Source organism: Pelophylax lessonae, assembly GCF_965119305.1.
Source record: "Pelophylax lessonae genome assembly, chromosome: 9".
Classification (NCBI taxonomy): domain Eukaryota; kingdom Metazoa; phylum Chordata; class Amphibia; order Anura; family Ranidae; genus Pelophylax; species Pelophylax lessonae.
In genome coordinates this window covers 183,643,140-183,659,450 of record NC_138776.1, presented here as the reverse complement: position 1 = coordinate 183,659,450, position 16,311 = coordinate 183,643,140, and the positions used below count along the sequence as shown (strand labels likewise).

The following is a 16,311-nucleotide window of genomic DNA, read 5'->3' as shown; positions in this document are numbered from 1 at the left end:
GGAGTGATCTCCCCAGTACAAGAGTGCAGTCACTGGGAGCTTACTGGTTCTCAGTCCTGTATGGAGAGTGATCTCCCCAGTACAAGAGAGTGCAGTCACTGGGAACTTACTGGTTCTCAGTCCTGTATGAGGAGTGATCTCCCCAGTACAAGAGTGCAGTCACTGGGAGCTTACTGGTTCTCAGTCCTGTATGGATAGTGACACCCCCCCTATAGGTTAGGGCAATTACTGGGAGCTTACTGGTTCTCAGTCCTGTATGAAGAGGGGACCCCCTCAGTACAGGACAGTGCAGTCACTGGGAGCTCACTGGTTCTCAGTCATGTATGGAGAGTGATCCCCTCCCCAGTACAAGAGAGTGCAGTCACTGGGAACTTACTGGTTCTCAGTCCTGTATGGTGGTGACCCCCCCCCCCCCCCCCCTAGTACAAGAGAGTACCGTCACTGGGAGCTTACTGGTTCTCAGCTAGCTGATCACGTGCAGCTCTCTGGCATTTGCAGATCAAACAGAAGCTGCTTCCTTGGCTGTAAAGGATAGGAGGATTTCATTCTGCTTTATGGGCAGTTTACACCCTATGTAGTACAGTGCAGGTTTTTTTTTTTCTGCATCAAAAAACACATGGATAGTAGGTTATATGTTCAATGGCATAGTTCACAACCAGTGTGGTTAGTGCGTGTGTTCCAGTTCCAGAAGAAAAAAAAGTAGTACATGCAGCATTTTTTCTGCTCTGAACTGTACTGGGACATGCGCACCAAGAATGCCCTGGAACACACTTGTCCTTATTTAAGGTTAAGAAACAAAGGGAGAAACATGCACTGAACTGTATCAAAACCACGCATGCAGAAAAGCATCTGGAAGATATCCGGACTGGGTTTCTCTGGTGTGACCTGGCCCTTAGGCTGTCAGCAGATCAGCCTCTACAAACCCAGCAGTGCCTTAACATGGAACTTCACTTTCACAATAAATTTACTTAGAATCCTTAAACTTAATATTTTTGAAAGCAGAGGTCCTAGAGAATAAAATGGTAGTTGCAGTTTTTTTTGTCACACAATATTTTGTGCATCCATTTATCAAACACAAATTCCTGGGAAAATTCAGCTCCTGATGGTGTTAAAAAAAATGGTGCTGCGGGGCTTGGCGTGCCGTAGTGGTTTGCAGCAAAACAATGGTAGATTTGCTGGGCATGAGTCTTCAGGATAATCCCAAGTAATGATAGATTTACAGGCTATTCATAGGAACAAGGATTTTGAAATACAGGTCCGCTCTAAGTTTGACCTTTTTCCTTCATATGCCTACGTAATTGAGCTGTAAAGTGAAGTCTTCTGATGGAAGGGTAGGCGTTTGAGCTGCAGTCCCTGAGAGATGTAAGAAGCCAGTGGGCATTCTCCCACATCTACTTTAACCTCTTGCCCGACCGCCAACCATAGTATTACTAAACAAAGCAGGCGAGTCTTCTGTCACAGGCAGGGAGAGATGGGAGTTTCAGCTAAGCTGAAACTTGGATCTCTCTATGCCTGTCACAGAACCCTTCCCATACACAGTAATCTCATTTAGGTACACATTAACCCCTTTGATCACCCCCAGTGTTAAAGAGGAAGTAAACCCTCCTCTGACACTTGTACCTATAGGTAAGCCTATAAATAAGGCTTACCTATAGGTACTGTAAATATCTCCTAAACATGCACCGTTTAGGAGATATTTACCTTACATGCAGCCAGTGACGTCACTGGCGCATGCACTCTGAAGGAACGGCCGCTGGTGGCGTTTCTTCAGAGCCCCGTGCCGTCACCGTCGGCTCCGGCGTGCGTGCGTGGGAGTGACGTCACCGCGGCTCCGGCCAATTAGATGGCTGGATGCCGCGATCCCAGAAGACAGGCGACTGGACATGTCGCCCGTCATCCAGCTAAGCGGGCGGCACGGCGGAGGTAAGTATTTCATAATGAGCTAGTATGCGATGCATACTAGCACATTATGGGTTTCTCTTTCAGGTTTCAGAAAAAAAAAAAACTTTCGAGGGTTTACAACCTCTTTAATCGCTTCCCTGCCAGTGTCATTTATACAGTAACTGCATAATATTTAGCAATGATTACTGTAGTAATGTCACTGGTCCCCAAAAAGTGTCAAATGTCAGTTAGGGGCCTGATCTGTTCGCCGCAATGTCGCAGTCCTGCTAAAAATCACTGATCACCGCCATTACTAATGAAAACAAAAAAATAAATAAAAATTCCAAAAATCTATCCCATAGTTTGTAAACGCGATAACTTTTGCGCAAACCAATTAAAATTCGCTTTTTGGTATTTTTTCTTTACCAAAAATATGCAGCAGAATACAAATTGGCCTAAACTGATAAAAAAAAAATGATTTTTAATTTTTTTTATTGGGAATGTTTGATAGCAGAAAGTAAAAAATATATATTTTTTTTTTCAAAATTGTCACTTTTTGTTTATAGCGCAAAATCTATACCGCAGAGGTGATCAAATACCAGCATTTGTGGGGAAAAAAGACGTCAATTGTATTTGGGTACAGTGTCGCACGGCCGCACAATTTTTCATTAAAGTAGCGCAGTGCTGAATCACAGAAAATGCCCTGATCATTAAGGGGGTAAAACCTTCTGGAGCTGAAGTGGTTAAAGTGTAAGTGCACCTTTTACAGAAAATCTCCCGGTCCTGTGATCCTCCTCTGTCAAGGATCGGAATGCCACTTCACCAGCCTGGGGGATCTGAAATCCTCCCCGCTTTCTCTTGCAGCGCTGACAGGACAGGCTAGACTGATTCTGATTGGTCAGCACCAACCATGTGAAGGTGCTTATCAAATCCCCAGACCAGTGAAATTACGTTCTGGTCACTGACAGAGCAGGACTACAGTTCAGTGGTACCAGGGCGCATTGGGAGGGAGTCAAGTGTAAAGTGACCTTACAGATTATCTGTAAAGGTGAAGTATACAGTAAAGAAGTGCAGAGGGAGTTATCATGTAGTGAGATGGGGCTAGCTTTGACTGTGAACTGGGACGTGTCATGTGCTTGTCCAAACTTACTTTTTGCTGAACGATTATTTGGTTTTGTCCTAAATGTGTGACCCCCCTCTTGTTTTCATTTCCAGAACGACAGCGTCACTATTAGAACTAGGAAGTTCATGACCAACAGACTGCTTCAGAGGAAGCAGATGGTATGTATTTTACAACAGGTTATTTGGTATTAAACATGTTATATACTTAAAATATGAAGCTTCATAGTTCCATTCTTTGATATAAGCATAGCGATTTCAGATGCACATTAATCTTATGCAGATAGCTTTATGGGATTGCTATTGTTTTCTAATAGGACTTTTCTGCACCCAAGTTATGTTTTTTTTCTGATGCATAGCAAAACATCTGCCTACCAACCTTTTTTTTTTTTTTTTACTTTTTTATAGGTCATAGATGTCCTTCATCCTGGAAAAGCCACTGTCCCCAAGACTGAAATCAGGGAAAAGCTGGCCAAAATGTACAAGACTACCCCAGATGTGATCTTTGTATTTGGCTTTAGGACTCACTTTGGAGGTGGCAAAACGACTGGTTTTGGCATGATCTACGATTCCCTAGACTATGCAAAGAAAAACGAGCCCAAACACAGACTTGCCAGGGTAACTACAGTGGACAGTTCAGTTATTTGACATGTAAAACTAATTTTTGTAAAAGTGACCGGTGAGGTGTGTTTTCCGGTTGGGAAGTAATTGTCTGAATGCAAGAAGCTTACTACAAATAAGGGAGCTGTCAAAGAGTCCCTTTGGATACTCTAAAGTGGGAGACAGGCCCTTCAGCATAACTCTAGAGGCTTTGTTAACCGCTTGCCCGCCGCAGATATACTGCGGCAGGCTGGCTCGGCTGAGCGAGCCACCGTACCTGTACGACGGTTCGCGGGAGCACTCCTGGGTGGGGAGACGCGGGGGGAGCCGATCCACAGGAATGGCAGCAGCAATTGCCACCAGGCACCCACGATCGCTCCCCACTGAGAGAACGACGGTCTGCTGTTGTAAACACAGCACACTGTTGTTCTCTCTGGAATGAACAGAGAGCCTGTGATCCTTCTATTTGGGATCACGGTCTCTGTGTTGATTCCACAAGTCCCTCCCCCATACAGTTAGAAAACACTCCCCTAGACTCACACTGTACCCTTTAATCACCCCTGGGTAATCCCTTCCCTGCCAGTGTCATTATTACAGTAACATTGCAGATTTTTAGCACTGATTACTGTAGTAATGTCGCTGGTACCCCCCCCCCCCCCTCCACAAATGTCAGGGGTCTGATCTGTCCGCCGCAGTCCCGCTAAAAATGCAGATCGTCGCCATTACTATATATATATATATATATATATATATATATATATATATATATATATATATATATATATATATAAATTTTTTTTTTTTTTTTTTTGTTTATAGCGCAAAAAATAAAAGTCGCACCATGATCAAATACCACCAAAAGAAAGCTCTTTGTGGGGAAAAAAGGACATCAATTTTATTAGGGTACAGCGTTGCCAGGGTATGGCGTCGCATGACCACGCAATTTTCAGTTAAAATAACGCAAAGCTGAATCGCAAAAAAATGGCCTGGTCATTTAGGAGGCAAATCCTTCCAGTCCAGAAGTGGTTAAACAAGCAAGTCTAAAGCCCTGTACACACGATCAGATTATCGAACGATTTGTCGTCCGTTTTTTTTTTTTTTGTGGCATGCTAGTTTGATGTGGAAAATGAAGAGGTTATTTTCATACGAATTTTCCCGTACGACAGAATTCTACTTCAAAAGTGATGTCGTGCTGGTTTGTTTGTGTTCTTTAGTCTCTGAGCATGCCTAGTCTTGCTCTTAAGATTTTTTTTCAGTCTAAATCTGTACTAATGAGATGAAAATCGGACGTTGTTTTGACGGGACGACAAAAATTTTATAGCCTGCACATCAGGATTTTGTGACCCGAAAAGTCTGAGTCTGCTGTCGAAAGCACCATACTAACAATCCGAAAATCAACAGATTGGTCGCCGGACAAATTTCCCTACAGATTTTCTTATCGTGTGTACGGGCCTTTAGGCTCCATTCCCACTTGTATGACTCCAGTGTCACACCACTTTGGAGGGTTGCATCTTGGACGTAACTTGTTGTCCCTCTGCAAAGTTGGACCCACTGTTGCAAGTAAAACCTTCAGGTATGACTTTCATGCAACTTTTGTGGGTTAACATTGAAGTCTATGGCCCTCAAGTTGTGTGAAAGTTGAGCCAAAGTAGTGCATAAACTACTTTGAAGTTGCTTCATAGATGTTATCATTGAAAAACAGGGGTTACCGCCTGTCATGTGACTTTGATATACAAAGTTGCATGACAAGTCCCACAAGCGTGAATGGGGTGTAAAGGGGTATAAGAATTCTAATGGGGGTGGTGTGTATTAACTTATTTGGTATCTGCCCTCATAAAGACTTATTTCTTTTAAAGCATGGCTTGTATGAGAAGAAAAAGACTTCTAGAAAACAGCGTAAAGAAAGGAAAAACAGAATGAAGAAAGTCAGGGGCACAGCCAAAGCAAGCGTGGGTGCTGGTAAAAAGGTAAGAGTATGAAACTTCAATGGAAACCATCCTAAATTATGATGCAATTCTACATCAGTAATCATGTCTCTCTCATTCCCATTCACACAATGTTTGGAGTACAGAAGGTAAAAAGGGTATTCCTAGAGAAAAAGGTTTTGGGTAGCATGGTAGAAATTATTCCCAACTGTTTAGGAGCACTGTTGGTTGTCAGGATACTCAGGAAATTGGTTGTCACCGACGAATGCTCTCATTTTAAATAAACCTGCTTAGTGCTACATATTCCTGCCCTGCTAGTTTGTGGAGGCAGAATTCTTTTGAAGTCCTTTTTGGCCAAATATGGTAAAGGCCACAAATTAATACCATTTACAAAATAACTGTATTGGTGCATCCGGTAGAATCCATTGTACATTGAAACATCTTCATCATACCATACTTTCCTGACAGTCTAACCACTTGTCATTTAGACTTTTAGCGAAAGAAAAAAGATTGGTACAACTCCAGGCTCAGTTATTTGGTTGTTTGTATAATGGTCATTCCTGTATTTAAAGCAGATCTATCACATACGGCAATAAACCATTTTTACAGTTGTAGCTAAACCAGTGCTGCTGTGCGAAATATCTTTATGCTTTTGCTGTGTGGTTTTTCTTTTTTCATGCTCAACATTTATTGTTCTAAAATCACGGTAAAACATATGCCCATTTTGGGTGCCATTTTTTTTCTTAATAGCACCCCAGTGAGTGGGAACACGTGTTCTCACTACAAAAATGAACAGGGCTTTATAAATACCAACCCTGATCTCGCTTTCTAATAATTGTTCTGAAATTTCAAACCTTGCAACCAGTGTCAATCACAAACCTTAAGTGCACGCTGGGACTCTTGTAAAAAGTGCGAATATGGTCTGTACCAGTAAACTACAGTAAACTGACTGATCTTGCTCTAATGTCAAACGTTTACAGTTTCATGAAGATGGCTTAAAGGATAAGTCCACCCTAAAACTAAAATCCCTGCATCTATAGACCTCCACGATCGAACACTAACCTATCTAGCCCTGTAAATAAAAAATCAGTATACATACCTTTTTTGAAGCTGATCCGACCCAACCTCCAGCGGTGGTAGCTCTTCAGAGGACATGGCTGTGAAATGAATGGGAAGTGACGTCACCCATAGACTTAAGGGCCATACACACTATAAGATTTTCTGAAGACTTTTTCCTTTAGACTTACCAAAACCATATAATATGAGGTCAGACCTAAACACTTTCAATTTGTATGCAATCTGGCAGGCCCTTGCATAGAAAAGGTAAATCTGAAGGAAATCTAACCACAAAAGTTGGATGGTGTGTATCCAGCTTTACTATGGGGTTCTGATGTCGGCCGTGTCCTCTGCACTCGCCTCCACAACGAAGCCGTGGCTGACAGCTCAGCATGGGATCAGGTCGACAATCGGCTAAAAACTAAAAAAAAAAAAAAGTGTTCGATTGTGGAGTTCTATAGATGCAGGGAATTTAGTGTTAGGGTGGACTTATCCTTTAAGCCATCTTCATGAAACTGTAAATATTTGACATTAGAGCAAGATCAGTCAGTTTACGAGATCAGGAATGGCATTTATAAAGCCCTGTTCACATTTCACGTAGTGATAACACGTGTTCCCACTCACTGGGGTGCTATTAATAAAAAACAGCACCCAAATATGCATATGTTGTGCCGTGATTTTAGAACAATATGGAAACGTGGGCACAATCACGCCAATCCTGCCTGTGATTCCAAAACTCCCAGATGTGAATGGGTATGAATAATGTGACAACGCTGTTATGATTTTTTTTTAAGGTTACAGTGCAAATTATGAGTTTTTTTTTTTTTTTATGTTCGTATAGTAGATCTGCTTTAAAAGTCAATGATAAATAATTGAGCCTTGGACTTATTAGCGTTAGTGACCTGTAGTAGTCTGCATGATCTGCCTACCATCTCTAGTAGTTTTGTCTGATGATCTTTACTTTTGTTTCAAACTTTCTTGGAATCTTCCTTCAGAAATGAAGTGACCAACAGGTACAGTGATTGCATGGGTGTGCATCCAAACCTCACCAGTCACACACTCCTAACTAGATGTGCATGTCCGCTCTGTTGTACTGATAGCAGTTCTGTTTACTGTGCTGCTCTAAATGAGCTGTTTAGAAGAGTTTAATGGTAAAAATAAAAAAATCCTACTTGTAGTGCAGTTTTCACTTGTAAGTTAGAATGTTCTCCATGTAAGCATTAAAAATCAAATGCTGCCTCTTAATTGTAGGCTGTTACGGGTTTGTTCACACTCTGCATCTTTCAATACAGACCATGTGGGATAACGCAGCAATTAGGGTTTTCACATGGAGCTAGGTGCCCTATCGTGCCATGTTGAGAGCGAAAACCCTAATGTGCTGCTACCTTTAGATATATTGTCCTGCAATTCCCATTCAAAGTAACTTTAATGGTATTTGTTCAAAATGACTGCTCATTTGAGAACATACAGTAGTCTGCTTTGATTCATATGTTACGGTGTGAACGAATCCTGAAATCCTCATGGCTTTATTCATATCAGTTGTTTTTTTTTTTTTTTACTGCTGATTGAGTGGGTACCAATGCATATGTCAAGCAACATTGGTCATTAAGATTTGTAGACTTGTAAGAAAAATCTTGTAAGAAAAATTCAGATTTAACGAAGAGTTGATTGCCAAAACCATAACTGTTGCGTCCCTTTTAAGAATAAATGTTAATAAAATTACAAACATACTGACCCTTTTTTTTTTTTTTTTTTTTTTTTTGTAATGCGGCCGCTAAGATACTGAAGGCTGCTGGGAGCCTATTAACTTGCCACAATTGCATTACTGTTTAAATTACTAGGTCAGATGATTTCTTTACATTCTAATGTGGGAGAATAGTACGTATGATGTCCAAGTCCCTTAGAGCAAGTGTCTGGTCAGTGTGACTTGGTATATTGAAGCTAAGGGATCAGTGTGACAGACATCTAATGCTTTGATTAAAGATGGTATTAAAATCGCCAAGCTAGATTGCGAGGACCAATTGATGTGCCGTGAAGGCGTATCCATTGTTGGGCAGCGCAGGGTTTTGTATGGGGGAGGTGTATAGTAAGCCATAATTATCGGGGAACCAGATGTTAAGGGCATGCAAGAAAATGTATTTACCCTGAGGACCTGAGATTGACTCCATTAGATCAAAATGCACATATTTGGCTTTGAGTAGGGAAACTCCCCTGGAATGAGTAGTGTGTGGCGAGAAACTCCCACCCTATTCAGGGGTCTTTTTAGGGCACAAATCGTATTTGGCCTACCACATGGGTCTCTACCAATGGAATAATAGCAACATGTTGGAGAATGCAGCAGATCTCTTTATCATGGAGACCTCTCGCATACCATGTGAGAAATTTTAGAAAGGGGGTTGGCGTACAAGTCGGGGGAATTAGGAGCAGGAGGGGTGAAAGGGAGAGAAGTAGGGGGGATAGAAGCCTAGTACCACAGCCTGTGGTGTAGAACAGTATCTGCTTTATATAAATGGTTTTTAGAAATCAGAGGGTGTTTCAGCCAATTAATAATCCCTAGAGGGTCCTCAAAAAAGTGGGCTCTGTCTTCACCCACCACCTGTAGGTGGGCAGGTATACCATTGCATACTTGCTATGCTTCACCACGGGATGGTGTTTTGGTTCCAGGGATGATGCACATTGTCACTGTACTTTGGCTGAGAAATTCCAGGAAGTTGGATAGTCTCACATTGTTAAATGAAATGTTGCCCTTCTCCCTAGTGAGGCAGAGGACTGTATCCCAGTCCCTGTAGTTGAGCTTTGCAATAAAGGTGCTTGGTGGTGCACCTGGGGGAGGCTGCCTCACTGCCAGGCGATGGTCGGCTCCACCACAAACGTTGAGAAGGCCCCTGGGCCATAGGTGTCGATCAGCAGGCTCTTCATAAAGGAGGCTGGATCTGAACCCTCTGCACCATCAGGTAGACCAGTAAAGTAGAGGTTACTGGTTGGTAGCTTATTCTCCAGGTCATCCTGTTTCTGTAAAAGAAAAGTTGGTGCAATTGCTGTTCAAGACAACCTGAGGAAGTCTTGCTGTTGGGGCAGAGGTGTGACTGTTATGCCAATGTAGGTAGTTGGGCCTCTTGCACACTGCAGCTTGAAAAAGCCCAGTACAAGTGTTTTTTTTTTTTCTGCGCTAAAATTTAGCACATTCTTTAATTCTTTACAATGTGCCTGTCCACACAGGTGCGTAAACAAGCGCAGAGTATGCCTCATTAAAAAAAAATATATAGAGGAAAACCTTCGTTCCTGCTCAGCAAATAAGCTCATAGGAGCATAAATATGAATGCATTTACCCTAGGAAGGTATTGTGCACGTGACTGTGCATATACACGCAAAACAAATGCCTGAATTGCGCCCAAAAAAAAGCAGTAGCTCAAACGGTACCATGTTCAAGAGGCCTTAATGTAGGTATTGATGCAGGGATATGTTACCAGCACTCAGTGGAACTGGGCAAGTGGTTAAGTCTTCCAGCATTATGAAACTAGTCCATTTGAAAGTAACAACCCATTACAATCTTCACAATGATCTGGGTAAATTCTGTATGCAATGTGAACAAGAGGCCAGTAACACTATTGGCTAGTTACTCCTCCAGGGCCTTGGACTAATATTCCTGTGGGCTTTCACTATGCACGTAAGGCAAGGCATCCAATTAGAATTTCTGTATAGCCAAGCTCAAAAAGATGATCCACACAGTGTAAAATCAGGGTACATTTATTATAAAAAGCAGAGTTAACCCCCTCCCCCGCTTTATTTTACCCCCATTCCTACCTAGTTTGGAAATTTTAATTGGGTTGCATACCGCAATAAAATCTTGTAGCAAGGTCTGACCTTTTCCCCACCATACCCAGATTAACAGAAACAAAATTCTGACTGGACCTGTTCTTTGATTTGCAATTTTTTTTTCATTTATATTAACTTTGGCAGTCTTGTGTATAATGTTGCTGGCTTTCACTTTTTACATAAGATAATTTTAAGAAAGGAAGCAGTTAACTGTCTTTTTAGCACTGTAACAGTACCTTCCATGATGATACATTTTAGCTGATGTAACTTGGCAAACATTTTTCTTTTTAATCCATTTATTCAAATTATTTGACTTTCTGTAAAATTGTTTTCTAATTTTTGTTTTACCTCTTGTCTTTTCCTGCCACCTCAGTGAGTTTGGGTCTAGTTTACACAGGTATATATAATAGTTTGTAATGAGCATGACTGCATGAAAATGTTCAGTGTGTGACTCTTCAGGGCTGGTTCTAATATTTGCAGTTGGCAATACACGATTTGTTGCATGAGTGAGTTGGTACAGTGCTTAACAGGTTCAAGTTAAAATGACAAAAAAATTGCTTCTCGCAACCCTGCTATTTTTAAATTGCTAATGTGCAGAAAACCTTTTCCAATATTTACTATTTACTTTTTTCTCTTTCTCTTTACAGAAGGACTAAAGGATCCCAAGATGAACTATCAGAAGATTGTACTTTATTCCAGGATCTTGTAATTAAAATTATAAAAATTGATGATGGCCTTTTGTGTGTTCATTTATTTTTCTTTACGGCGATGTTGATGCAGGTTTTGAAATGGCCCATCCTATTGTTTTTGTTACTTTGCAACGCCAATCAAAATTGTATGAATTGGTTCTGTATTTGAGAGGAGAAAATTCACATTGAATCAGTCAATCACATGAAGTAAAACTAAACCCTGTAAAAACACCACCACCTTCCTTTTTTGGTAGTTTGTTGTACGTTGCTACTGCATCACTTTTTTTTTTCTTACCTTTTACAAAAATAGTTTTCCCTTTTTGTACATGTTGGGAGTTCTTTAGCGTAGTTGAGGGTTTGTAGCCTAGGGCAAGAAGTGACTGGTGAGATTTTAAGCAGTACATTAAAAGAAATTACGTCTATAACTGCTTCCTGCCCAGCTACTGTGTGTATGGTATGTATTCTTTCGTTCACTGACGGACTCTGCTCCATGTCTTCTAGACCCTTGGGCTCATGCTGCCTCTCTTCAGGAGTAGGACTAGGCGGAAACTATTTTGGCTATGCCAGAGGCAGTTGCAGGGGGTATACCATCACTTCCTGCTATAGGACTTTGGTTTTTTTTTGTCTGCCTAGTCAGGAATAAGGACCTGGCTCCCTGCTGGGATCTGCGGTCCTTTTTTTTTTTCCTTTTTTTTAAATTTAATTTTTTTTCTTTCTCTTTGTAGTTCACACAGGAACGCAGATCCTAGGGATGGCTGTGTCCCTTGAAAACAGCTTATCATAGATTGGGGTACATTACTGCGGTTATTGACCCTGTATCATTGGATCGCTTCGTCTAATCACAAAATGTAAACAAAAGCCACATGTATCTGCTCTTTTCCTCACAGAGTAAGTGTGAGGAGGAGAGCTGATTGGTGCAGGTCTCTTGGAGCTGTGAGTTACAAGTGCTTTTACAATGTTTTCAGTGTCAAAACAGACACCGAGAACATCCTACAAAGCCACGCCAGTGTAACACACCATCAACATCTATCATGGTGTACCATCAACCTGTCACACTATCGCTGTCATGCCAGTGCAAATAAAGACAAAAAAAGGGGCGCACCAGCCTAGCGCATTATCCTCGGCAGGCTTTTTAATAACCTAAATTTTAAAATCAGCTACTCACAAACATGCGTGATATTCCATAGAACAGTCTCTTTATAAAAGTCCAATGCCTCTTCCTGAGTTCGCCAGTTCTCAGAAGAGATGTGTTGGAGCTGGAGAGAGTACAGAGAAGGGCAACTAAACTAATTAGGGGATTGGAGGACCTTGATTATGAAGAGCGTCTCCAATCGTTTGATTTTATTCTCCCTGGAGAAGAGGCGCCTGAGGGGGGACATGATAGCAATTTTTAAATATCTCAATGGGGATCTCAGCTTAGAAAAAAAGCTGTTCAGTCCAAGGGATTGCATGAGGACTCGGGGCACACAATGCGGTTAGAGGAGAAGCGTTTTTGCCTCAGGCAACGTGGGGGGTTCTTTACTGTTGGGGCTACAAGACTGTGGAATTCTCTACCACAAGAAGTGGTTTCTGCGGGTAGTATGGTGGCTTTCAAAAGACTACTAGACGTACATCTCAAGGATCAGAACATTCAGAGGTATGTGAGATGATTACAGCCACACACACCTACACAGGTTGAATTGGATGGACTATTGTCTTTATTCAACCTCACCTACTATGTAACTACAATCAACAGTTGGACTAGATATCCTAGATCCTTAAGGTCTTCCAGCTCAGCCAGCGAGCGTGCTCAGGTTATAGCCCAGCGCTAGGCCTCGCCACGACAGAGCTCCAATGGACGGGGGCTGGCCCGTGAGTGAAACGTCTCGCCGGGACGCGCACGACTTGGCTCGGCCTGAGTCGCAGCATACTCCTTGGCGGTCAGTACCTCCACCCAGAGTGGAGAGGCAGTTTCCGGAGTGGTGCTCACCCAATGTCGTTGGTATGGTAAGTGTCTCCCCCCCCCCCCCCCCCCATAAGTTTGGCGGTCTTGGGGTGGATATGAGCCCCTCCCTGGGAAAGTCAGACCCTTGGGGGCCCCTCATTTCCCCAGGCCTCTTGGCAGGTATGGTGAGTAAGTGTCCCCCCCCCCCCCCCATAAGTTTGGCGGTCTTAGGGTGGATATGAGCCCCTCCCTGGGAAAGTCAGACCCTCGGGGACCCCTCATTTTCCCAGGCCTCTTGGTAGGTGCCAGGCTCCCCTTAGGCCTCCCTCCCCACCAGTCAGAGGTACCTACTTTAGTCAGCAACGGGGGTCCTCGGGGGGGGGGGGGTGGATGCGCTGAGTCCGCTATGTGGATTTGCTGGGGGAGGGGTTAATCCTGGTAGGGGTCTCTGCTGGTGACGCACCCTCCCCGATGCCACTGGAGACCGCATGGTGCGCTGTGAGGGCCACCTTTTTCCTGTAGAATCGTCCTGCCTTATAACTTCTTTCCCCATTAAAATGTATGGGTGGCCATGTTTTTGTGGTTTTCCCATAGGAATGCATTGGGTGGCAATTTCTTGGAGTCTGTGATTGCTGGATAGCAGGGAGCAGCTCAGCCTTTACTCTAGTGATAACCCAGGTATTGTCTCTTCCTGTGAAGATTTTTTCACCAAAGAACGATCCTGTCCTACATATCAATTGGTGATATGTCTATTGGAGTCCCTGCAGGTCTTCCTCACTCACCCTGCAAGCTGCAGTGCTAGTGGCTGGGACTTGTGGTACCGCTAGTACAGCGGTGCTATCTGTGTTTTTTTTTTTTTTTGCAGTTTCTTAAAGTGACCAGGGTTCATAGTTGAGGAACACATTTCACCTACTGATTCCCCCCCCTCCTTTCGGTTGTGGGGCCCCTTGGGGACCCCTCATTTCCCCAGGCCTCTTGGCAGGTATGGTGAGTAAGTGTCCCCCCCCCCCCCCATAAGTTTGGCGGTCTTGGGGTGGATATGAGCCCCTCCCTGGGAAAGTCAGACCCTTGGGGGCCCCTCATTTCCCCAGGCCTCTTGGCAGGTGAGTAAGTGTCCCCCCCCCCCCATTACGGAATGGGCAAAGTTACTAAAAAGTGATTTGGAAATGGAGCAGCTCTCTCCGGGTCTGACGGAGCTAATGGACCAAATGGTCCAAGCTCTATTGTTTATGTGATGCTTCACTCGATGCGGCCCACCTGGTAGCCAGAGTGTCCATGATTGGGGTAGCTATTAGACGCATGGTGTGGCAGATCAGGCTTCAAAAAAGGCTCTATCAGATCTCCCCTTTTCGGGTGACCATTTGTTTGGTTCCTCATTGGATGAGTTAAACAAAGTGCTCACAGGTTCGAAGAGAACTGTTCTTCCTCAATGTACAATTTGGGTGGGTAGTGCGCTTCAGAAGTGGAAATATAGCTTAAAAAAATGTGAATATATAAAATACAGTAATAGAAGCGTGTTCTCGTGGTGAAAAAGTGTTGTCACTGAATTATAACGTGGTGATCAAATTAATTCCATCATATAAATAAATTAAAATATAAATAAAACATTACAATATATCTTCTATACGACAAAAGGGCTGAGTACTTAGATTTCTTAAAGATGTCAATAAATAAATATGCCGTTGACAAAATATAAATATATAAATAGAACTTCAAAAAAGATTAAAGGTGCTATGTGCTTTTTCTCTTCAATCTAAAATAAATAAAGTGCAGTGTTCATAGTGTCCATATATAAAAATCCAGAATCGGGTGCAATTCCCTTCAATATCTTCAAAGGAAAATAAACGTGCTTTCATGCAAAATAAGGGTGTTGTGACTTGCTGCCTCCACCAGGTGTCACATCTAGGTGTTCTATATTCTCACCTCAATAAGGTGTATATTGCGCCTGTATATAAAGTTTAGCCTCCGGGTAACATGTAGGCTTTTGCTTATTCCGATATCCTGTTCCGACCTCCGGGTCTTTCCTGTCCTGTCAGCTTTTGGGGTGTTAAACTTTTATGGCGTCCTTAACTCCTTATCGTGACCTCGGGCTCAGTTAAAATAGAGGGCAATTATGGTGCAGTATATCAAATCAGGTTTATTGTTAAAAACAGTTGCACTTACAATTTGTAGATCATTTGTTCGCAAATAATGTGTAAATGCAGCGTGGGGAGCGATATTGCTCCGATCTCCAACGTCACTTCCGGTAGTCTGGCGGCTCCTCCTACGCGTTACGTCACATCACGTGACTTCCTCAGGATTTGCGAACAAATGATCTACAAATTGTAAGTGCAACTATGTTTTTAACAATAAACCTGATTTGATATACTGCACCATGATTGCCCTCTATTTTAACTGAGCCCGAGGTCACGATAAGGAGTTAAGGACGCCATAAAAGTTTAACACCCCAAAAGCTGACAGGACAGGAAAGACCCGGAGGTCGGAACAGGATATCGGAATAAGCAAAAGCCTACATGTTACCCGGAGGCTAAGCTTTATATACAGGCGCAATATACACCTTATTGAGGTGAGAATATAGAACACCTAGATGTGACACCTGGTGGAGGCAGCAAGTCACAACACCCTTATTTTGCATGAGAGCACGTTTATTTTCCTTTGAAGATATTGAAGGGAATTGCACCTGATTCTGGATTTTTATATATGGACACTATGAACACTGCACTTTATTTATTTTAGATTGAAGAGAAAAAGCACATAGCACCTTAAGGCTAGGTTTCCACTAGTGCGGCTACGAAGTCGTGCTACTTCTAGCACGACTTCGTAGCGAAAGTAAACTGCGGCTTCAGTGAGACTTGTCCCTCATATATAGAGGGAAGTCGGCTCAAAAGTAGTGCACAAACTACTTTTGAAGTCGCCGCAACTGAAGCTAGCGGCAGTGGAAACGGGCCCCATTGAAAACAATGGCTTTTGACTTGCTGTGCGACTTGACATGTGTCAAGTCGCACCGCAAGTCGCACTAGTGGAAACCGAGCCTTAGTCTTTTTTGAAGTTCTATTTATATTTATATTTTGTCAACGGCATATTTATTTATTGACATCTTTAAGAAATCTAAGTACTCAGCACTTTTGTCGTATAGAAGATATATTGAAATGCTTTATATTTTAATTTATTTATATGATGGAATTAATTTGATCACTACGTTTATAATTCAGTGACAACACTTTTTCACCACAAGAACACGCTTCTATTACTGTATTTTATATATTCACATTTTTTTAAGCTATATTTCCACTTCTGAAGC

General features: G+C 42.5%; 1 protein-coding gene across 2 annotated transcripts in view; it reads left to right on the top strand.

The window, feature by feature from the left end:
- RPS24 (ribosomal protein S24) overlaps positions 1-11,125 on the top strand; it is a 12,776-nt gene extending 1,651 nt beyond the window's left edge. The window contains exons 2-6 of one of the 2 annotated variants that reach the window (XM_082269232.1): positions 3,097-3,162; positions 3,409-3,618; positions 5,457-5,567; positions 10,771-10,794; positions 11,045-11,125. In XM_082269232.1, the coding sequence (XP_082125358.1) occupies positions 3,097-3,162; positions 3,409-3,618; positions 5,457-5,567; positions 10,771-10,773 (390 nt within the window). In that variant the 3' untranslated portion in view covers positions 10,774-10,794; positions 11,045-11,125. The remainder of the gene's footprint in view (positions 1-3,096; positions 3,163-3,408; positions 3,619-5,456; positions 5,568-10,770; positions 10,795-11,044) is intronic. The other variant, XM_082269231.1, reaches the window with a different exon arrangement.
- Positions 11,126-16,311: the final 5,186 nt, after the last annotated feature.